Consider the following 23064-nt stretch of genomic DNA (forward strand, 5'->3'; position numbering starts at 1 on the left):
TGTGGCACCATCCCTGTGACTCCATGTCCCCCACGGCCCCGTGTCCCCATCCCTGTGTGCCCACCCCCGTGCCCCCGTCCTTGTGTCCCCGTGCCCCCTTTTCCCCATCCCTGTGTCCCGGTTTCCCCATCCTCATGTCTCTGTGTGCCCAGGTTCCCATGTTCCCGTGTCCCTGTTCCTGGGTCCCCATCCCCGCACCTAGGGATGCCTGTCCTGTGTTGAGAGAGCTACACTTGAAGGCCCCCCACGGCCTCTTCAGGGTGGGGGCCAGGACAAGACACAAGGACTCACAGCCCCTTCCCCTGGATGGCAGCCCCTCCCCAGGCTGCTCCCACTTGCATCTCTTCCTCTATCAGCTCAGGGGCCTGATCCCAACACCCCCACCACAGACCCACCACGTTCCCCCCTCCCAACCCTCTAGGCAGCTCCTCCATGCCTGGGGTGGCACTGAAAAGGCCCAGAGAGGTGCATTCTGATTCCCTCTGAAACTGTCCTGCCACACCTGGTGACCCTGAACACTCGGGAATGTCTGGGGGTCCAGGGCCCTTCCCCCAACTGCCCGGGGCCACTGACTTTGGGGACAAAGCTGGGGCCTGATTCCCCCTCCACAGCCCACAGATTTGGGGAGCCAGGCCCAGTCCCTCATCACAACCTACTCTGCCCTTTTCAGACCTCAAAGCTGCTGGGAACCAAGGGTGGGGAGGGGGGATGGATGGGAGGTACCAAAGTAGGTCCCAGGGCTCTCAGCTCTGGCCCATGCAGCACCTGCAGTTATGGCCATATTCGTGTGTGTGTGTGTGTGTGTGTGTGTGTGTGTGTGTGTGTGTGTTATACACTTTCAACCACGTTTAAATGCATTGGCTTTCTTTTCCCCCCAAACACAAATATTCTTTTACTTACTTACTTACTTATTTATTTATTTGGCTGCGCTGGGTCTTAGGTGCAGCCTATGAGATTTTTAGTTGCGGCATGCGGGATCTAGTTCTCTGACTAGGGATAGAACCTGGGCCCCCTGCATTGGGAGCGCAGGGTCTTAACCACTGGACCACTAGGCAAAGTCACTAAATGCATTGGCTTTAATGCACCATCATTATTTCTAAAACTAGTTCATTTTCCCAAACAGAAACCATTCACTCATTAAACAACAACTCCCAATTCCCCCTCCCCCAGGCGGGGGTGACCTCTATTGTCTGGTCTCTATGAATTTGCCTCTTCTAGATACCTCATGTAAGTGGAATCATACAGAATTTGTCTTTTTGCGTCTGGCTTATTTCACTGAGCATAATGTCTTCAAGGCTTATCTGCGTCACAGCATGTGTCAGGATTTCCTTCCTTTTTGAAGGTAAATAATATTTCATTGTATGGATGGACCACATTATGCATATCCATTCATCCATCAGGGGACACCTGGGTTGTTTCCAACTCTTGACTGTTGTTTAAAATGCTGCTGTGAACCTGGGTATACAAATATCTCTTCAAGACCTTGCTTTCAATTTTGGGGGGGTATACCCAGAAGTGGGATTGCAGGATCATATGGTAATTCTATGTTTCATTTTTGAGGAACCTCCGTACTGTTTTCCACAGCATCTGCATCGTTTTACATTTCAACCAGCAGTGCACAAAGGTTCCGATTTCTCCACATCCTTGCCAGCACTTGTTTTCTGTTTAATAGTAGCATCCCACGAGTGTGAGTGGTCTCTCATTGAGATTTTGATTTGCATTTTCCTGATTAGTGACATTGAGTATCTTTTCATGTACTTACTGAACATTTATAAATCTTCTTTGGAGAAATGTCTTGAATGGGCAAGGGGTGTCCCCAAGCAGGTCCCAGTGCTCTCAGCTCTGACCCACGCGGCACCTGCAGTTATGCCCACATTCGTGTGTGTGTGTGTGTGTGTGTGTGTGTGTGTGTGTGTGTGTGTTAAATTACACATAACATATAATGTACCCTTTTGACATTATAAAAGTTGTTTTCATTCTTCATTTTGTTGAGTTTTAGTTTTTTGTTAATTTGGGTTTTTGTTTTTGAGGTTTTGTTGTTTGTTGTTGAGTTTCAAGAGTTTTTGTTTTTGTTGTTGAGTTGTAGAAGTTTTAAAAAGTATATTCTGGTTATTAAACCCTTATCAGATTTGTAGTTTGAAAATATTTTCTCCCATTCTGTGGGTTGCCTTTGTACTCTTGATAGTGTCCTTTGGTGCACAAAAATTTTTACTTTGATGATGTCCAACATGTGTCTTTTGTTGTTTGTGCTTTTGGAGTTTTATCTAAGAATCCATTGTCAAACCCAAGGTTATGAAGATTAACCTGTATGTTTTTTTATAGGGGTTTTGTGGTTTTAGCTCTTATATTTAGGTCATTGATTCATTTTGAGTTAACTTTTTGTGTATGGTGTGAGGTAGGGGTCCAACTTCATGTGGAAATCTAATTTTCTCAGACTCATTTGCTGAAGGCAAATTATTTCCCCCATTAAATAGACTTACTACCCTTGCAAAAATCAATTGGCCATAGATATATGAGTTTATTTCTAGAGCCTTACTTGTGTTCCATTGGTCTATATGTCTATCCTTATGACAACACCACACTGTTTTGAACACTGTGCGTAGGAAGTTTTGAAATTGGGAAATGTGCGTCATCTAACGTTGTTCTTTTCCAAGATTATTTTGGCTATTCAGGGACCCCCTTGCAATTCCATATGAATTTGAGGACTGACATTTTAATTTCTGCAAAAAAAAAAAAGAAAAAAGAAACACTGTTGGAATTTTGATAGGGATTGCATTGAACCTGTACATCACTTTGGGTAGTACTGACATCTTAAAATTAAGTCTTCCTGGGACTTTCCTGGTGGTCCAGTGGTCAGGACTCGGTGCTTTCACTGCTGGGGCTGTAGTTCAATCCCTGGTCAGGGAACTAAGATCATAGAAGCCGCGTGGTACAGCCAAAAAAATAAAAAATCTTTCTACACATGAACAAAGGACATCTTTCCACTTAATTTAGGTTTTCTTTATGTCAACAATGTTTTATGGTTTTCAGTGTACAATTAAATCACCCCCTTGGTTAAATTTATTTCTAATTATTTTATTATTTTAGATGCTATTTTAAATGGAATTGCTTTCTTAATTTCTTTTTGAATTGTTCATTGCAGGTGCGTAGAAACATAACTGATTTTGTTTGATCTAGTACCCTGCAACTTTCCTGAATTTATTATCTCTAGTAGCTTTCTTGTGGATTTTTTTGTGTATATCTTCTAGATATTTCCTTTGCTTACCAGGGAGATTACACTTAACATCCTAAATTTATAACAGCGTACTTCAGGTGGACAACTTCACTCAATCACATAAACTATGCTTCTAAACAGTTCCATCTGTTTTATGTTGTCATTGCAAATTACATGTTTGTACACTGTGTGCACAATTACATGAATTTGTAATTATTGTTTATGCATTTGTCTTCCAAATCATGTAGTAAATAAAAAGTGGAGTCATAACCGAAAATACAGTAATACTGGTTTTTATACGTGCCCATGGTTTTGCCTTTACCACAGATCTTTATTTCTCCCTATGGCTTTGAGGTACTAATGTCCTTCCATTTAAACCTGAAGGACTACCTTGAGCATTTCTCGTAGGCCAGGTCTGGTGGCAACAAACTCCCTCAGCTACTGTTTATCTGGGAATGCCTTAAATTCTCCCACATTTTTGAAGGTCAGTTTTGCTGGATATAGAATTCTTGGTTGACAGTTTTTCCCCCATCACTTTATTTTTAAAATTTATTTATTTTATTTACTTTTGGCCGCGTTGGGTCTTTGTTGCTGCGCGCGGGCTTTCTCTAGTTGCGGTGAGCGGGAGCTACTCTTCGTTGCGGTCCGCAGGCTTCTCTTGTTGTGGAGCAGGGCTCTAGGCGCACAGGCTTAGATGCTCCGCGGCATGTGGGATTCTCCCAGAGCAGGGCTTGAACCCGTGTCCCCTGCGCTGGCATGCGGATTCTTAACCACTGCACCACCAGGGAAGTCCCCCCACCACTTTAAATATACCACTGCCTTCTGGTCTCTATGGTTTTCTGATGAGAAAGTATCTGTTAATCTTACTGAAGACTGCTTGTACATAACAAGGCATTTCATGCTATTTTCAAGATTTTCTCTTTGTCGTTCAACAATTTGATTATTAAAGTGTCTTGGTGTGAGTCTCTATGACTTGATCCTTGGAGTTCATTGAACTTCTTGGAGTTGTAGGTTCATATGTTTCATCAAATTTGGTAAGTTTTTAACAATAGTTTTTCAAATATTCATTTTGCCCTTCCCTCTCTTCGAGACTACTATAATGCACACGTGGGGCCCACTTAGGATGGGATCCCAGAGGTCCCTTGGTCTCTGTTCACTGTTCTTCATTCTATTCTCTTTCTGCTCGTCACACTAGTTTCAATAATCCTACCCCAACTTCACTTTCTTTCTCTTCCCTGCTCAAACCTGCTATTGAACCCTCTAATGAATTTTTCATTTTAATGTACTTTTCAGTATGAGACTTGGCTTGCTTTTAATAGTTTCTCCTTATTGATATTCTCATTTTGTTCATACATTATTTTTTGGATTTCCTTTACTTCCATGTGCATGTTTTCCTTGAGCTCTTTTAGCATTTTAAAGACAATTCTCTTAAAGTCTTTTTTTAATAATTCTGATGTCTGAAGTTCTTCAGGGATGGTTTCTATCAACTAATTTTGTTCCTTTGAGTGGACCATACTTTCCTGCTTTTAAAATTTTCCTTGTGATTTTGTTGTTGCTGTTGTTGAAAGCTGGCTGTGATGGTTCTGATTCTCTGTGTGTGTGTGTGTGGATGTTTCTGTTGGGGGAATGAGAGCATGGCGCTGCCGACTCTGCCATGTGGCTGACAACCTACCCTCTTCTTTGGCTTCACTGATCTTTTCCATTACACCTAAGTTCTGTGTTTCATTAACTTTTGTTCCCATCATCAATTGCTACACCCCTTTGCTGTTAGTTTTTGTGGTAAGCTAAGATGGCAACTACTTATTCCCAAAACAGAATATGTACCTGACATGATACCAGAAAAGTTGCAGGTGTAATAAACTCAAGGACTGAGGACAGCAGGATTGTCCTGGGTGGAAACATGACTATCAGTGGATGGATGTGGAGGTGGGACCCAGAAAACTGGGGTCTCTCAATCTACACCCAGATGTTTCACAGTAACAGAGATCTGCTTACCCACAGAGGAAACCTCACAGTTAGAGCAAACGTGCTTCTATCCCGACTGAAAAGTCCATCAATCAGAGCTGGCCTGGGAGCCGGTGAACTTGCCCGCCCAGCCCCTGCAAGGGCAAGGGGAGGATCCCTGAGTCCAACGTGTAAACACCACAGCCAGCCAGGGGCCCGGATCCCCATGAGGTCACGGACGCCCCGAGAGCCCAGGTTGGGGCGTGTTCACAGGTTGTGAGGCCCCGAGGCTGAGCTGTACCCAGGCTGTCCCCGCAGCACCTGTCTCTGATCTCATCATGGGCTCTGGGGACCCAGTGTGGCCCAGGGTGACCAGAGGGCCCAGGACCCCTAGGAAGCCCTGCACGGCCAGCAGGAGGGCATTTAGGTTTCAGGAATATAGTCACGATTTGATTTTCTCAGGAAGAAGAGGCTCCCCGGGTGGACGGGACCTCCCTGAATCACAACACTGATTTATTCCTACTTGTTCCTAACGGTGCCCCGATGAGAACCAGGCAAGGAGCCCAGAACCAGTGGCAGAGCACCAGAAGCCCAGCGGCCACCCCAAGCAGCTATGAGGCCCTGAAACGTCCTGGCCCAGTTGCCGCTGGCCTCTGTCATCAGCCCGGCCTGGAGCACGTCCAGCCGGCTGGGTGGACACCACACAGCCAAGGTCAGGGCCAGGGTCTTGCCGACAGGCACCCTCGATGACAGGACTCATCAGTCCCCCGGGCAGCACCCACTTGGGAGCCGTCCCGCCCTAGGAGGGGGCCCAGATGGGCAGGGGGTGAGCCTCCGTGTTGAACACGTAAGTGTCCAAGCTGAGCAGGTCTGGGTCATCGGAGAAGAGCAGATACAGGTACTTGAGCGTCTCCCCCAGAAAGAAGCTCTCCATCTTGTCCCTGGGCTGGGGATTGCGGGGGTCCTGGACGTTGCTGATGGAAGAATAGCCGCCAGAGGGGACCTGCACGAGAGCCAAGGCCACAGCGTCACGATGCAGGCTCAGCCCTTTCAAGGGCTGCAGGCTAGAGGCACCCTCCCGAGACCCTGCCCCACCGCAGCACACACGGCTCCCCAGGGCAGGGTCTGGGGCGGTGAGGACCCCAAGGCCCACAAGAGGACTGGCCGCCCTGGAGGTCAGCCGTGGTTCCTCCAGGGACCCCCTGGGCGATGCCAGCAGCCTGCAAGTGACCAGATGGAAAGTGCGACCTCCAGAACCTGTACAGGTCTTGCAAAAGCCCTGAGGTCACCCGAGGGGTGTACAACCCAGCACCTCACGTGCCACAGGGCAAAGATCAAGTCTCCGCTCTGCTGGGGTGGGCAGTGGGCCCTGGGCAGGGCAGGACCTTCTCTGAGCCATGGCCCCGGCTGTACGATGGGCGGCTGGGCCTGAGCACAGCGGGGGTGGTGGTGGTCACGGCACCCGTCCTGGGGAGCAGCGGCCCAGAAGTCACCTCCGGGTGGGAAAGTGCTGCCCAGGCCACACAGACAACCCAGGAGGGACACGCTCTGTGCACCTCGGGCCACGGCAGGGACCCTCCCCACACAGGCGGCCCCCCCGAGAGAGGAAGGAGGGATGCCCTGGCCCCCGGGTCATATACACCTCGAGGGCAGTGCTGGGCAGATGGGCGCTCGCGGCCAGGGTGGGGCCTCCCCCATCCAGCCACTTGGCAGGTGACGGTGAGGAGCTGGGGACGAGGACCAGGCGGCGGGCGGGCCCTCACCCTCGTGTACGTGTTGAAGCTTCGCAGGAGCTCCCAGCCCCAGTCCTGGTACTTGCGGTCGCCTGTGAAGCGGTACAGGTAGAACAAGCTCTCCACTGTCTCGGGCCGCAGCAGGTTGTGTCTGTCGGCCGCCTGGGGAGGAACGCGGGCTCAGGATTAGCCTTGCCACGCCCCTGCCCTGGCGCCGCCGGGCCCCAAGGCCCCAGCGTGGCTCACCTTGACCTGCACGTCCTTACGGGACTTCTGGGGGTGCAGGTTGAAGTGCACGATTTCGGGGCTCAGCCCCGTCTCCATCTGACGGTTCATCTGGTAGCAGGTGTCCATGAGCGCCCGGGCCAGCTCCATGTGGTCGGCAGGCAGGCCGTGGTGGGCGCCCAGAGCTAGCGTCCCTGGCAGGAAGCACACCAGGTGGTCCTGGAATCAGAGGGTCACCTCACCACCGTGGACCTGCGGCCTCACGGGTTCCACACGGGTCCAGCGTTATCAGGCCTCCCATGTTCCCAGGAGCCAACAGGCCCGAGTGCCGGCAGGGCTCCAACAGGGGACTGAACTGCAGGCCACACACCGGGGGCCCCACGCGCGCAGGGCAGAAGCTGCTAGAAGGACCGGCACCTCCCAGGGAGCACATGCTGACCCGGGTCTCCCTCACCTCCTGCCCCAGACGGCCGACGGAGCACCAGCTGCAGGAGGACAGGGGGAGGGGGAGCTGGGGGCGGGGCTCCCCGAGCATGGAAGGCGGGGCTTGGAGCAGGGGAGGGGCCCCGGCACCACACAGACCTCAGCTCCCCCTGTCACGAGCCATCAGATGTCAAGGACAAAGGGTGGAGCCCCAAGACCCCGCTAGGCCACGTCAGACCACGCTCGTGCTCACCATCTTGGCGCTGAAGCGGCCGTGCGCGAGTTCCCCCACGAAGGTCAGCTTGCCGGGTTCAGATCTGTGCAGCAGGTGCTTTTTGATTCCCTCCACGGCTTCGAGGTAGTCTTCCAGCAGCCTGTGCAGACCAGCGGGGCCCGTGTGCTCGGGCCAGGCGGGCGCACAGCCCCCGTGTTCCGGCAAAGGGCACGACCCTGAGCTCCCGTCCCCATTCTCGCGGCTGCCCTGTCTGGGGTGGCGCCCCGCCAGTCTCCGCGTGGAGGCCCGTGCCAGCCCCGCGGGCTTCTGCCCCCGCCCCTCACCAGGGCCCGTGCCTCCCCACCAGCCCCAAGGGGCCACCAGAGACCAGTCTCTGCCGAGCCCCTGGCCCCGACGCGCCCACCCCGGTTCTCTGAACCAGCCCGCGAGCTCCCCAGTTGGTGACACCCTCGTCTCACCCGTGGGTGATGGCCTGGAGCTGCCCCTGCCCCTGATTCTGGGTCACTGTCACCCCTGGCCTGAGACTTGAGGTGATCCCAGCACCCTCGTGAGGGTTCATCTCTATTTTCTAAGCTGGACGAGGAGCTAGCGCCGCTCCCCGGGAAAGCGTGCGTTTTCAGGGTCAGGGCACTGAGCTCGAGGAGGCCCAGGTGGCCCTGGCTGCCGGCTGCGGGAGCGGACGGGCAGAGGGGCGGCCACAGGCCCGAGGAAGACCCCGGCTGCCCGGCACTGGCGAGCCGTGGACCCCGGCGGCCAGCCGGGCCCTGGCTCTGCACACAGGCTGTGAGGAGACACCCGCCCCGCGGAGGGCCCCGGCCCTGGCTGGTGAGGCTGCCTGTTCCCCCCACCCCGAGAGCTGGGGCCCGCCCCGAGGGCAGAGAAACGGGCCTCACTGTGTCTCCTTCTTCCCCCCCTGGATCCACTGCTTCAGCAGGTACTCGTAGTAGCTGTCGGCCCTGGCGCCCAGGGTGAACACGCCCAGGTGGGTGAAGAGCCCGCTGTTGGTGTTGATGAACATGGGCACCAGCCCGTCATTCTTCCCGCGCAGGGAGTGCACGTGCCTGGTCACCTCCTCCACGGCCTCCTGGGGCAGAGGAGGGCAGGGCAGTGAGCAGGGCGGGCTGCGCTCCTTGGACGCTGCCGCCCCGACGGGCCCGACCACAGGGCTGAACCCGCCCTCGCCACGGTCCTCAGCCCCCACCCTTGGGGGACATCTTAGGAGCAAGTGGCCACCATAGCGCATGTATGCGTCCTGACAACGTGCACACAACCCCTTCAGTCCACTGATGGGCAAAGGACCTGACGACGCACTTATACACAGAAGATACACAGCACCCCAACACGCAAACTCAGAAGACGAACCACTGACTGTCAGAAAAATCAATCCAGCAAGACACAATCACACACACCAAGAGGTACAAGTATGGCTGGACAACACACGAGGACGTCTGTGCAGGATGGGACCCGACAGGAGACGTGTTGTCAAGATCTCCAGTGGGACACAGGCCAAAGCTCAGCAGGTGACCGTCTAGACACGCGGTCAACCCACACGATAAAGCCTGTCTGCACTCGGAAAGGAAGGATTCTGACCAGTCCTGCAACCTTGAGGACTGCACGCTCACTCAACGCCCAGACTGCAGCCACTGCAGGAAGGACAAGAACTGTCCAGAATGGGGCCCGTGCCAGAGCCCAGCCCTGTGAGGCTGCCAAGGGGGGTCGGCAAACAGTGCTGGGTTCAATCTGGGTGAGGGAATTGTTCTGGAATTACATAATGATGACGGTCACAAACATGTGAGTACACGCAATGTACACAGAAGAAGACAAGATTTCTCGATATATAAACTAAATCTCAATTAAAAACAAAAGGGAGGGCATCTCTGGTGGCACAGTGGTTAAGAATCCGCCTACCAGTGCAGGGGACACGGGTTTGAGCCCTGGTCCGGGAAGATCCCACATGCCGCGGAGCAACTAAGCCCGTGCGCCACACCTACTGAGTCTGTGCTCTAGAGCCCGTGAGCCACAACTACTGAGCCCTGGAACCACAACTACTGAAGCCTGCACACCTAGAACCCATGCTCTGCAACAAGAGAAGCCCCCACAGTAAGAAGCCCACGCACTGCTACGAAGACCCAATGCAGCCAAAAATAATTAATTAATTAATTTAAAAATAAAAATAAAATGCCATCTTTAAAAAAAAAGGGGGCTTCCCTGGTGGCGCAGTGGTTGAGAATCTGCCTGCTAATGCAGGGGACACGGGTTCGAGCCCTGGTCTGGGAAGATCCCACATGCCGCGGAGCAACTGGACCCGTGAGCCACAACTACTGAGCCTGCGCGTCTGGAGCCTGTGCTCCGCAACAAGAGAGGCCGCGATAGTGAGAGGCCCGCGCACCGCGATGAAGAGTGGCCCCCACTCGCCGCAACTGGAGAAAGCCCTCGCACAGAAACGAAGACCCAACATAGCAATCAATCAATAAATAAATCTTATAAAAAAAAAAAAAAAAAGGAGAGCGAGAAAAAAAGCTGAAGAAATAGAATCAACCTGAGAGGAAGGCCCACAAGCAGAGACATCGTGCACAGGCGGGGCCCTGCCTAAGGCGGGCGAGCAGACACTGCTGGAGGCAATAACGTATGGAGAGCCAAGAACAAAAAACATGCGTCAGCGTCAGCCCTCCGTTCCACGTGCACCAGCTGGTCCCGCCACACAGCAGCAGCCACGCCAGCAACACCGCTCCAGCCGCCCACCCAGGACAGACACGTGCGTGGGCACAGTCCAGGTGCCACAGCTGGGGTGACCCCAATGTCATCTGCACTGAACTGGCTACACAACCCGGTGACTCCACACATCCCACGGCAGCAGCCACGACGGAGCCGGCCGCCCCCACTGGCTCAGGAGAGCCGCGGACAACAGCAGGTGGACCCGGGGCCACACAGAGCGCCGCACGACAAGACGTCCACTGCCAGGACCCTAAGGACACGGGACTGCACGGGGGTGGGGCCGGGCAGAGGACTCACCCTCCAGTCAATGCCTTTCATGCCTGCACCTCTGGTATCACGACATAACGGGATTCACCAGGAAAAACGTGGGACAAAACCGAAAACGACACTGGTCTCATGGCCCAGGATCAATGACCACACAGACCTGCACCTGCCCCACTGAACCAGAGACAGCCCGCTGCACACCCGCTCCAGCTGGAAGCACAGCGCCCCCGTACCTGAAATTTCTTAACTCCCGTGAGACGAGAGAGCGCTCGGAACTCCAGCTGAATGCTTGTCACCTCGGCCACCGTGCTGTCAGAGGTCCAACGCGGTGGGTGGGCAACTCCAGTGCCGATGTTTACGTCGGAGTACGGAATCTTAGAGGGTGTTTGGAACGCAGGCATTAACCGATTTCCAAAATCCTCCTGACACACAACACAGCGATGAGTCAGAGATTCCTGTCCCAGAGCGGCCTGTCTCCATGGCACGACACTGACCCGCCGCCCGTTTCCATCTAATCCAGCGGAGAGATGAGTCTGCCGGCTTCACGCGGCCCCACCCCTGAGGAGCTGCAAAAGCCGAGCTGGACTCAACCAGCTCCGAATGACCATGCCTGCAGGCGGCAGGGCCGCTTCAGCCACGCACGTGCACGGAAACAGACTCGAGTGCGTGGAGGGGAGAGCAGACTGCAAACAAACGCCTCCCCACCCCGATCCCACGAGAAAAGGACCGACCGTGCAGCACTCGAGACCCCAGTGCCCCCAGGACGTGAGCCGACCTGGTGCCGGGACACTCACAGCCTTTTTCAGAAAGAGGACATCCCCGGACAAGTGGAAGGCGCTCAGAAGACCCCCCAGGATCCGGATGGTGCTCTCAAACAGGTTGACGTCCACGTTTTTCTGAAACAATAACCTCTGGGACACCCACTTCCTGGCTTCTTCAAATTCTATCACGTGAAACAGTAGCGATACAGGAACAAATGAACAGTCCAAGCATTTCCCTGACTGCTCCCTCTGGGGCCACATGCATCCCCTGCAGGGTTTCAACGTCACTTCCTAGTGCAAGAGGGGACCCTGAAGGCTTCCAATCCCGCAAAAAAAATCGAGCCAGTGTGCAGCTGGGGGAAGGCCATGCAGCACGAGGTCAAGTGCTCGACAATCACAGCCGCGCTACAGAGGACCACGAGGGTGAGTGAGTGGCAGGCGGTCTTCAGCCCAATCAGGAGACTTAAAGCAGATGTTTAAAATGCCAGTTTAGAAACACCTAGAGACACACCATCCCAACTTAGCCCCATCTGCGCGGCACAGGAGGACATTAGGGAGAGATTCGGGGCGCTGGCGACTCCGTCGGATCACGTGTCACCTCCCACCACCGGGCCCCGCCTGACTGCAACAGAAACACGGGCTGGGAACGCCCCTGGAAGCCCACCTACAGCCTCACTCAGCTCTCGGCAGGGGGCGCAGGGGACGCCTGTCCTGAGCATCCCCTGGGCGCCTGGACGAGGGGACAAAGGAACTGCCCACGGCCAGCACGGCCACCCTGGCACCCAGGACGAGGGGAGGCGCAGCCCAGCGGGACACGGCGCGTGGACACCTCCCGGGCCAGGCCCACTCGGGCCCGAGGGTCACGCACGAGAGCTCGGCCCCCGTGCTAGGGACGAGCAGATACCTTTCTTCAGACCCAAAATCCACATGGTGTCCAGGGCGTCGATCAGCGTGAGGCCGAGGCCGAACCACTCGCTGAAGGACTTGGACACGGGCTTCAGCTCGTCGTGGCCCCAGGCGAACTTGCGGTATCCGGCCCACGCGTGGCGGAAGGCAGCAACCACGGCCTTCTGGCGCTCGTTCTGCGAGGCTGCGAGGAGGGAAGCGGGGCGTGGGCGCCCGGACAGAGCCGTCCTGCGGCCCCACGGCGAGTGAGGCTGACGTGGGGTACCGTGGGCTGTAGTGAAGGTCTGCGCAGGACCCGCTGCCTGGCCTGGGCCCATCCGCCTCCACCAGGGCCCAGCGGGGACCACCCTCCGGGGGGCAGTGGCCACTCGCAAAAGATCAGAGGCCGCAGGACCACTACGGCTGCGACGTGCAGTCTGGTTTGGGGACATCAAACGTGACAGGCGCTGGTGACCCGGACAAGAATACCTCGTCTGGCGGTGCCGCGTCCTGCCCGATCAGCTGCGGGCACTTCCAAAGGGGACAAAACGGGGAGCAGACACCGCCAAGGCCGCTCAGACACTCCCCAGGGCGCCCTCGGGGCGCGTCCAGAGACAGCTTCCCGCCACACGCAGGGGGACCATGCGCACACACGGGGCTACCGCGCAGGGGAACACGTGTGTCCACAGCTTCAGCACACGTCCCGTCAGCGTCGACACCCACGGCTCTGCCGTCCATTTCTAACCCCACACGGTCGCCCCGTGTCCCCACTCCGGGCTCTCCTGTCCTCCCTGGGGGCTCCAGCACCGAGAGCAGAGGGTCCCGGCGGCGACCCAGACTCAGTTCTCCTGTCCGTGGAATGGGAACAGGACAGACTGACCCCTCAAGGGGCAACATGAGGACCGCAGCCCCCAGGCCCCTGGCTGCCCGGACACAGGCGGGAAACGAGCCTCCCGCACACACGTTCCTGTGCGGCTGCAGCGCCGGACACGGGACGACAGCCGCCAAGGAGCCCCACGTCGTCACCAGAGCTCCAAGGGGTGCCTGACCACGAGACCCGCGCGTCCCTGCACCTGGGTGTCCAAGGCTGAGCGGCGCTCGGAGGGACGGCAGGAGCCCCCCACCGCCCCACCGCTCCTGTGCGTGTCCACACGCCCCCTCCCTCAGAGTGCCCAGGGCAGGCCCGAGAGGGCACAGGCGGGACCTCACCTGGACTGTTCCTCGTCCTGAGGGCCTGCGGGGAAGGCCTGGCGGGGGCCTCTGCCTTTCTCAGAGGCAGCTGGGTGCCCTGCTCCGGTTCGGGCCCTGTGCCCCTCCGGCTGGAGCGGGAGGAGGGAGAGCGCTCAGACCCCGGGCAGAGGTGCTGACGCCCCGAGGTCGAGGTCGAGGTCACAGCCGAGCTGGGCTCAGACTCGGCCTCCACGCGGGGGGCCCTGCCCCGCCCTCCCACCCCCCACGGGGCACACGCTGTCTGCGAGGAACAGGAGCGAGAAGGCCATTACGCGTCAGGCTGTTTCTCTGTCGTTCAGGGAAAGAGACACCACAGAGACCCCGACGGCCTCTGCGCCCCCATTCAGCCCGCCTCGGCTGCTGCCGGTACCTGACGCGGCTTCCCTGCGCCTCGTCTTCCCGGGGACCCTGGCCCACCGCCTCTGCCCTCCTCTGGGCCTCTTCCTGCCTCCCGTCCTTGGCGGCTCCATCGGGGGCTCTAATCTGCAGGTTGGGGGGTCCCCGTCGGAAATGCCTTGGAGGCTTCTGGGCAGAGACAAGAAGAGACAAGAGTCACTCGTGAAATGATTCCATCGTCCATCTGGGACGCTGCCCCCCGTCTGACGCGGCCCCGCGCAGGGAGCACTGTGGACTCGCGCAGCGGCTGCAATTCCCACGGGAACTTATTTTCATTTTTCCCACGACAGGCAGCTCTGGGAGGAGCCCCTTACTCGCCAGCTCCTGGCCCTGACCACCCGGATGGAGGCTCTGCCAACGGGCGAGGGTCACCCTGGACAGCGGGTTAAGCCCCTGGCAGGGACGTTTCCGGCTGTCAGACCCTAAGGGTAGCAGGGCCGGCAGGGGCAGAGCCAGCACGGCCCCACGGACGGAGCCGCAGACGGCACTGTCGCAGGCCCGCGCCCGGACTCCCCAGCTCCCTCCTCGGAAGGGTGTGGCAGAGGTGGCCGGTCAGTGACAGAGCGCTGCGGGCAGGGCGGCGCCCCTCCTGGCTCCCAGCCAGCCCTCAACAGTGCGCGTGGCTGGCAACTCCTCCAGGACGTGAGGACGCTGACTTGTGAATGGAAAAGTCTCTGCTTTTCAGCATCCGTGGAAACCTTGCTGGAGGATCCCGGAAGACATTCTCCTTCCAAGGATTCAAACCCCACCAAGCTGCGCCCCCCGGGTCAAGAGCGCAGGTCTGGCCGAAACAAAGCTGCATCGCTCAAACAGGCCCTGGGGACGAGTGCTGGCGTCTGAGCGGAAGAGAAGGTCCGAGCGGCCTTCAGGTGCACAGCGGCCCCAGGACTTGTGCCAGAGGAGACACGGGTGCTCAGCCCCTCACCTCCAGCCCCTCCTAGACACCAGAGACGGGCTCCTGGACGCTGAGGTGTGGGAAGGTGTCTCTCAGTGGGGAATGTGCCGCGTTCTGCTTTCACAGGACTCTGAAGGTCAACAGGCAAAAGGGCAGCCACGGAAGTGGAAGAAAGGATGCTCACGGCTCCAAAGGGAGAAATTCCCTCTTTTACCCACAGAGCCTCCAGGAGGACACGGGGAGAACGGCCGCCTGTCTCTCCCCGGGGCAGCCCTGCAGGGGTGTGAGGCCGGCACCTGTCCCAGGATCCTCTCCCTGGGGGGCCCTCGGCGCATATGGACGGACACCCCAACCCGCAGTGGAGGGTGTCCCCAGGTGCAGAGCGCCCCGGGTTCTCCAAGGCCGTGCCCCCTGGAGCCACCGCCCTTTGCAGGGGACTTTCCCTGGCTCTCTGGCTGCCCAGACTGCCCTCTAGTCTCCACGTCCTCCCCCCGTCCCCGGAAGCGCCCCAGCACGAGGCCTCGCCCCTCCCTCCCCCTCTCTGCGTACTCCCAACCCTCTCCCCCAGGCCCCGACTGACGCTCGGGCCCCCAGCAACTCGGTCTGGGCAGGTCCAGAGCGGAGCGCCCGCCTGAGCGTCCCCCGTCAGTAGCTCCCACAGAAAAGGGATGGGTCTCGTTCACACCTACCAAGGATCCGGCACAGCAGATGCGCAAAGAAGATGAAGAACAGAATGGCCCTCCTCCTTTCCCCCGTCTCCTTCATCCAACCAGCCCAGAGTAAGGAGTGTGAGGTTAGAACCTCAAACAAATGGGAAGAAACAGCACGTACTGTTCCGAAGTGCTTCTGGCACGGGCCCGGGTTACAACTCCACGGAGAGTTTATTCAAAGTACCTGAGGGGACACCCCTGCGAAGGTTTCCGGGTTCTCAGCTGCTCTCCGAGGAGCTGGCAAGACGGGTGGATTTGCGGGTCTCATCTTCGGCCCTTCTGCCGACCTGCTGCCCACGGCTAAACAAGAGGATCTACTTTATCTCAAATTCGCCACAAGGCCTGGAGGACATTCAACGTGCACTCGAGACAGCATGCACACAGCTTTGACTCCGTGTAAAAGGACGCGGTGGGACATCCAAAGAGGGCAGTTCAAGCAGTTCCAGAACGGCCACAGGGAATCATACCTTTTCCAAAGCACCTGGCAGTTTCTGCCCTTATCCCCACCCACGTGCCCGTTACTCTGCCTTTATGTTTTCCGTTTCGGGAAGGGCACAAGGTGGCACACGGGCCATTTACTGGAGCAAACCTACAGCGACTCTTTAACTTTCCTCCTCAAAGAAGCCATCCTAGAGCAATTCAGAAGGGACCCTGCACCTCCTCACTGGCACCCTGCCCGGCCCTGCCCAGCCCCCGGTAGCGCGTACTAGGAAATTCACGCAATGCGTTCAGACTCAGCATTCAGTCTCAGGACCTGAATCTCACTGTGAGACAGAGAGGGTGAGATGCCGGTCCTCACAGCAGACATTTGGGAAACAGTCACACAACCTCAAATCAACAGCCACCTCCCAGCCGGGGCGTGGGAACACTCTAGGCTTCCCTGTATTTCCACTTCCTGCCAATGTGTTGACGTCTATGCCTCCTGCAGCTGCGAGATCGCGCTGCTGCCACTTAGCCCGCCCTCAGGGACCCCCACGGATCACTGCGGAATCGTGGAGCTGGTACCTTTCCACTCGTCGGCCACGCTGATGTAGGACAGGAGGCCGCAGAGCATCAGGAACGCCAGCAGGAAGAGGACCACGTTCCGCTGTAACCTCGACAGCTGCTTCCATTTCTGAGACAGACAGACAGACAGTGACACTGTTTACTGAAAAGAGCACAGCTGGAAATCTCTCCCACTGTGACACACTCCGTGGGGACGACGAGGAATTCCGGAGGCCCAGCCTGGGATCTGCTGCTTTTGAACTGGAGGAAGTTGCCTCTCGGCAGGGGCCGCAGGCTGGGATGATACTGCTGCAGACGACACACCGCACGGGCCCGCGATCGAGGAGAATGCAAACCCACGCGGAGACCGTTTCTGGCTCACAGGTGGGCAGCGGGGAAAGACCGGCAGCCCGCGTGTGCTGGCTCAGGCTCCGCCGGCCTCGCCTCGGCCCTGCAGCCCGGGACCCCGGGAGCCGCGGGGCCAGCTGCGCTCATGCCTTCCGCCCCTCCATATGTACAAGTTCCTTGGGTGGCATTAAAGAACTCCTGAAAAAAAAAAAATGTCCAACTGAGAATTTCCTGGCAGTCCAGTGGTTAGGACTCCACGCTTCCAGTGCAGGGGGCATAGGTTCGATCCCTGGTCATGGAAGTAAGATCCTGCATGCTGCCTGGTTCGGCCAAAAAAAAAAAAAAAAAAAAGAGCTCCTGAAAGGCAGGTTCACAACAAACTGAAGAGGACAAACTGACTGTGGTAGTTGCCCCGGGATACTCCTGACCCACCAGGCCTTGTAATATGACCACAGTGACCGCAGCAGGCACATTTAGAATTTTTTCTTTTTTTAAAATTTATTTCATTTATTTTTGGCTGCGTTGGGTGTTCGTTGCTGCGCGCGGTCTTTCTCTAGTTGTGGCGAGTGGGGGTTACTCTTCGTTGTGGTGCGCGGGCTTCTCATTGCGGTGGCTTCTCTTGTTGCGGAGCACAGGCTCTAGGCGCGCAGATTTCAGTAGTTGTGGCACGCGGGCTTCAGTAGTTGTGGCTCGCGGGCTCTAGAGCACAGACTCAGTAGTTGTGGCACACGGGCTTAGTTGCTTCGCGGCATGTGGGATCTTCCCGGACCAGGGCTCGAACCCGTGTCCCCTGCACTGGCAGGCAGATTCTTAACCACTGAGCCACCAGGGAAGCCCCCAGCAGGCACATTTATTGAAGTGAGGTCAAGTTCAATGTTCACAACTTAAGTTCGGCATCAGTGATGTGAAAGAAACTTAAGAACAAGAAGGGACCTGTTGCAGGGTCTGTCTGGGGAAAAGGCATAAGAGTTTTGTTTTTCCTTAATTTTTATGAGACCATGAGAGTCAGAAATTACAGAATGAAGGTAAGGAAGATCATATTAATTGTTTTGGGGTTTTTTTCCCCTCCTTTGGTCTCCTATCAGTAGCTGGACAAAAACCTCCTGATTCTAGGCAGAAGTAAAAGAAAAGCAGCATTTGGGACATACACCCGAATCAGAGGAAGAAGTCCTTATAAAGTTTTAAATGGTGACGGGGGCAAAGTTTATCCAAAGGAAATGGGTTTGAGAAGAAACCTTCTGAATGTCTTAGCTCAAGAGGCCAGCTTGAGGAAGGACAGACGACTGAAGACACGAGAAAGCAGACAGGCAGACAAAGCATTACGTAGCTGATGTCAGTGGCCAGAAAAAAAAATTCCACCTAATGAAAATACAGATCTAATCAGATAACCAAAACCCCACTGAGGGAGTTATTCCTAGAAACCCACACACACACTCAATGCTGAGGATGTCAATGAAATACCAGAGTTCAGTTCAGCGTGAACTTACTTCCCATTCAAGGGCAGGTGGCCCCTCGGACAGAAAGAGGCACAGCGGGTCTCGGATGGGCCCACCGTTACGGAGCCCAGGGTCCCAGTCCAAGGTCCTTGTGCCAAACACAGACAACTGTGGTTAACAAGGTGGGGTCATTACTCCAGGCACCGCGGGGACTTGGGGGGGGGGGCTCGGGAGGAGGATGCCAAGAAGAAACCGTTAGGGGAGCGGAGCTCTGGTCGGGGGTCTGGGGAGGGTCTTGCTCTAGACCGGACGCCGGCGGAGGGTGGCGGCGAGCCTGACTGGGGTCCTGCGCGGTGCCAGAGCGGCCTCTGCGCTCAGCGGGAGTGGGAGCGCCCCGCCTCGTCTCCTCTCCTCACGGTCTCAGATGCCCGTGTCCGAGGCTGGGTCCCGGGCGTCCCGTCCCGGGGAGGCTGTCGCGGCCCGGCTGTCACACGCCAAGACTCAGGCCCGGCGCCGCCGGACGCTCACCCGCCAGCACCAGCATTGCCGCCAGCCGCCGCCGTCCGGGCTCCGGCCCGGGCTCAGAGTCAGCGCCAAGGCGCCCCCAGGCGGGGCGGGCCGCGGACACGTGAATGCGAGCGGGCGCTGGCGGCGTCAGGAGGCCGGGCTCCCGCAAATGCAAAGCGCTCGGCGGGCCTGATGCCCCCACGCGTCTATCGCGCAGCAGTCAACGACCAACCTTCGCGGGCGCAGCGCGCGTGCGTAGAAACGGGACCTGCGGCGCCTGGCGGCGGCGCCCTTCTGCGCATGCGCCGGCCGTTTCCTAGCTGGGCGGTGGCCAAGGCAACAGGAGGAGCTGGCTTCCGGTCGAGCAGGTCTCGCTGGGATCCGCGGCTTTGCGTCCAGTTGCGCCCCGGTCCGGCTCCCCCAGGGCCTGTGTGCGGTGGGGGTCGGCCACGCCTTCTCGGTTGGCTCTAACCCTGAGCAGGTGTCCCACCGCTCCGCCACGTCGGCGGGGAGCTCCTGTGCCCTGAACCCCAGGTCTCGACCCGGGGGCCTGGAGGAGCTGGGGCCTGGGGGGCCGGGCTCAGCGAGGACGGAGGGCCCGCCGTAGGGTCAGCGGCAGGCGGGCTCTTGGGGTCTTCATCCATTGGACCTGTGAAAAGTAATAAAGGGAACCCTCACTAAACTGCAGTCAGGAGGCCAGAAGGGGGAGCTCTCACACCCTACCGCGCAGCCTTAATTGCAGACCCAACAGGAAGGTTACTACTTACTACCCAGTAGGAGGAAGGAAGATTTTGCCCCCAGCAACAGCCCAGCCAATGAGACACCATCACAGTGCAGCCAATGAAAAGCCACCACACTTCCAACTCCCAGTTTCTTCCAATGGATTCTTTGTTTAGAACAGCCCCTCGCAACTCCCACTTCTCCTCTATAAAAGAGTCTCCTCTCCTTTGTTCTCTGCACGTGCTTGTGCTTCACCTTAGATTGCTTGTTCTGTTTCCCAATTCTTTACTGTTCCTGAATAAACCCATGTTGCTGGTAAAATAATTGACTGTTATCTTGCTCCAGGTCAACAGTCAATTATGAACTACAACAGAAGAATCATAACAGGGAAGAATCGTCTATCACAGGCCCCAACAGGAAAAGATGTACATTGCATCTTGTACAAGAAATCAACTACCTCAGCAACTTAGCCAATGAGAAACCATCCTCACCCTGAACTCTCACTTTTTTCCAAAGGGCTTTCATAAAAAACCAAAAAACAACAACAGCAAGAAAAAACAAAACCCACACAAACCTCTCAACTTCCTCATTTTTCTCTGTAAAATAACCATTCCTCTCCTTTGTTTGTTGGACTTACCTATGGCTTTTGCTATAGCCTGATTGTCCCAAATCGCAATTCCTTTGATGTTCCCAAATAAATCCACTTTTGCTCATTCTTAAGGTCAACAGACTCGATAGTCTTCAGGATGTACTAAAGATCACTGCACTGGGACTTCCCTGGTGGTCCAGTGGTTAAGACTCCTCACTCCCAATGCAGGGGGCCGGGTTCGATCCCTGGTCAAGGAACTAGATCCTGCATGCATGCTGCAACTAACAGCCTGCATGCCACAACTAAAAGATCCTGCAAGCTGCAAAGAAGATCCCATGTGCAGCAACTAAGAGCTGGCACAGCCAAATAAATAAATATATTTTTTAAATAAGAAGAAAAGACTTAAGAAAAATAAAGATCACTGCACTTTGCTGTGAGCATATTTCCCCTCAATAAACAAAGCAAAGCAGTTCTGTACTGCCCAGGATTGCTCAGCTCCCGGCCCTACCCAGTGTTCTCTGCTGGCGAACCTCAAACATGGCCCCTCCCTAGGGCTTTCCAGGCCCCAACTGCCCACTCCCTCCGTGGGGAGCCCACTGCTTCCTGCCTTCTCAGCTGTGACAGTTCTGGGCCTCAGGAGGCTCCCCCACACGCGCACCTACTGCTCAGCACCTAGGCTTGTCTGAACCTGCTCCAGAAAGATCTTCCTCCCATCCTGCCCCTTCCCTTCTAGGGGTCATCCCTGGGGTCTCTTCGGGTCTTCTCCCACACACAGCTCTGCTGGCAGTTCCAGTGATGTCCTCATGCACCCCTCCCTGCTCAATGAGTTACCAGGGAAACGGTGGCATCTGGAGGATGCATGTGCAGGAAGGTGAGTCACAGGCTGTCAAACCTGAGGGCGCAGGAGCCCCCCACCCCCGAGACCTGGTTCAAAGGGCATGTTCTGGGCCCGCCCCCAGGTTGCCAGACCCACTAGGTCCCCTCGGGCTCCCCTGAGACCCTGGGAAAGAGCTAGACGGAGCATGGGGGAGATTCCTGGGTAGTCCAGAGCGGGGTCAGCACAGCCTGTGGGCTCTTGTTCCCACAGGGCCCAGCAGGCTGCAGCCCCTGGATGGACGCAGCCCTCGGAACAGCCGGTGCTGCTCCCACACGTGTTGGTCAGAAACTGCGGTCACCAGGCCGGGCTGCATCACAGCACCTCGTGTTTATTGGAAATCCCCACATTCTGTGGAAAATCGAGGGTTTGCCGTCTTTCAACTCAATTGCTTCACTAGCGGCCGTCTGGGTTAGAGATGGTGGGGGCGTGTGGCCCTCAAGGGAGCAGGAGGGAGGCCCTTGTGGCGAAGGGACCCACCGACCGGGCTGCTCCCTGAGTGCAAAGCGGGCACAGGGAGCCTCACCTGTGAGAAAGGACTCAGCACAAGCAGGGTCTCCTGGTCACAGTGTCCTAGCATCACAGAAGATGCGAGCATTGCAGGAAACTCGGTGCAGGGTACCCCGGACCCCTCTGTGCCATGTGTGAAACTTCACGTGAAAATAAAAAGGTTTTTCGAAAGTGAGCTGCTTCAACAGTTTACCCAACTAACTCTACGTGCGTAGAAAAAAGGTTGCTGGGTGTCCTGGTGCGGCAGTGAGGAGCCCCTGGGCCGTGGCGGGAGCCTCAACCTCGGCCTCCCCCTTGGCGACCCTCCTCTGCCCCAGGCCCTCTGCTTGCCTGTGGAGCAGCGGGGAGAAGGAAACTAAGGCACAAGGTTCGATTCTGAGGCTTGAAAAGCGCGGCAGAGCCTGGATGGATGCAAAGTCGTCCTGCGGGCCTTGGGCGTGGCCCTGACCCCGCCATCACACCCAGGCCGGGAGGCGTGGACGCAGCCCCCGTCCACTCCAAGTCGCTGGAGGGATCACCGCCTCCGGACCCACCGCCGGACAGCAGCCTTCCCGGGGAAAGCATGGCCGCGCGCGGACTGCGGGGCGGCAAGGGGGCAGGCGGCCTCGGCTAAGCAGCGGGCCGCGTTTCAGGATGCTCTTCACAGCAGCAGGAAGAGGCAGGTGCCGCTGTGCTGCCCTCCAGACGGGGAAGTGGGCACTGGGACCCCGAGCAGCCACGCCAGGGGCAAGAGACCAGAGCCAGCTGGTTTCTCCCTGCCTCGGCCAGGCTGCGGGGGTGCAGCAAGGGGGCCATGGCCCCAAATACGGAGGCTGCGCCCCCCACCCCTCCCCAGAGAGCAGGGGCGGAGCGTGAGCCCCGGGATCTGTCAGAAGCCACCAGCAGGCTGGGCGGGGACGGCGCGCCGCTCCTGGTTAAACTCCAGACTAATCGACCACCACGGGAGCCTCCAGCATCGGCACCGGTCCCACTGGCTCCTGGGGGCTGAGGCCTCGGGCGGAACTCCAGAGCACTCAGTGCGAGGCGTGCAGGCCAAGCTTCCGGAGAGCCAACCCGACCCGCTGTCGGTCTCAGCCGGGCGCGGAAGGGGGCTGGGCTGCGGCCCCCAGGTTCAGCTGTCAGGGAGGGAGGGGCAGACGCTGCACACCTGCCGCCCTGTGAGGGGAGGACACCGTCCTCATCTCCGCAGAAGAGCGCGGGGCGGCTGCTGCTCCTCCTCACCACGCGGGTTCGCCTGGGGCCGAGGAGCCACCACGCCGTCCTGCCCCGTCCTGCCCCGTCAGATCTCAGCTCAGACAGGCCGGTGCGGCTCTCAGCCGATGCCGCCACACCCCCCTCGGGCCCCCCATCAGCCTCCTCTGAGCCCCGCTGCGCAAGGTCCTGAGTCCCTCTGCCTGCGGTCCGGACCCCACAGCAGGAGCAAAGCCAGAGAGGCCGAGTGGGCCCACAGCAGGCCTGGGGTCACT

At 57.2% G+C, this 23064-nt stretch overlaps 1 protein-coding gene across 1 annotated transcript; it reads right to left on the reverse strand.

Annotated features, from left to right (window-relative positions):
- Positions 1-1902: 1902 nt before the first annotated feature.
- On the reverse strand, positions 1903-18572 carry LOC309632811 (endoplasmic reticulum mannosyl-oligosaccharide 1,2-alpha-mannosidase-like; the record flags this gene model as incomplete). Its single annotated transcript, XM_082400647.1, has 13 exons — positions 1903-6161; positions 6922-7053; positions 7138-7335; positions 7793-7913; positions 8668-8858; positions 10987-11175; positions 11548-11696; positions 12419-12604; positions 13609-13718; positions 14000-14154; positions 15815-15930; positions 16636-16744; positions 18450-18572. Coding segments are annotated over 13 exons (1983 nt in total), but the record flags the coding sequence as incomplete, so codon positions are not given.
- Positions 18573-23064: the final 4492 nt, after the last annotated feature.

Source organism: Balaenoptera borealis (genome assembly GCF_965194805.1).
Source record: "Balaenoptera borealis genome assembly, chromosome: 8".
In the NCBI taxonomy this organism is placed as follows: Eukaryota; Metazoa; Chordata; class Mammalia; order Artiodactyla; family Balaenopteridae; genus Balaenoptera; species Balaenoptera borealis.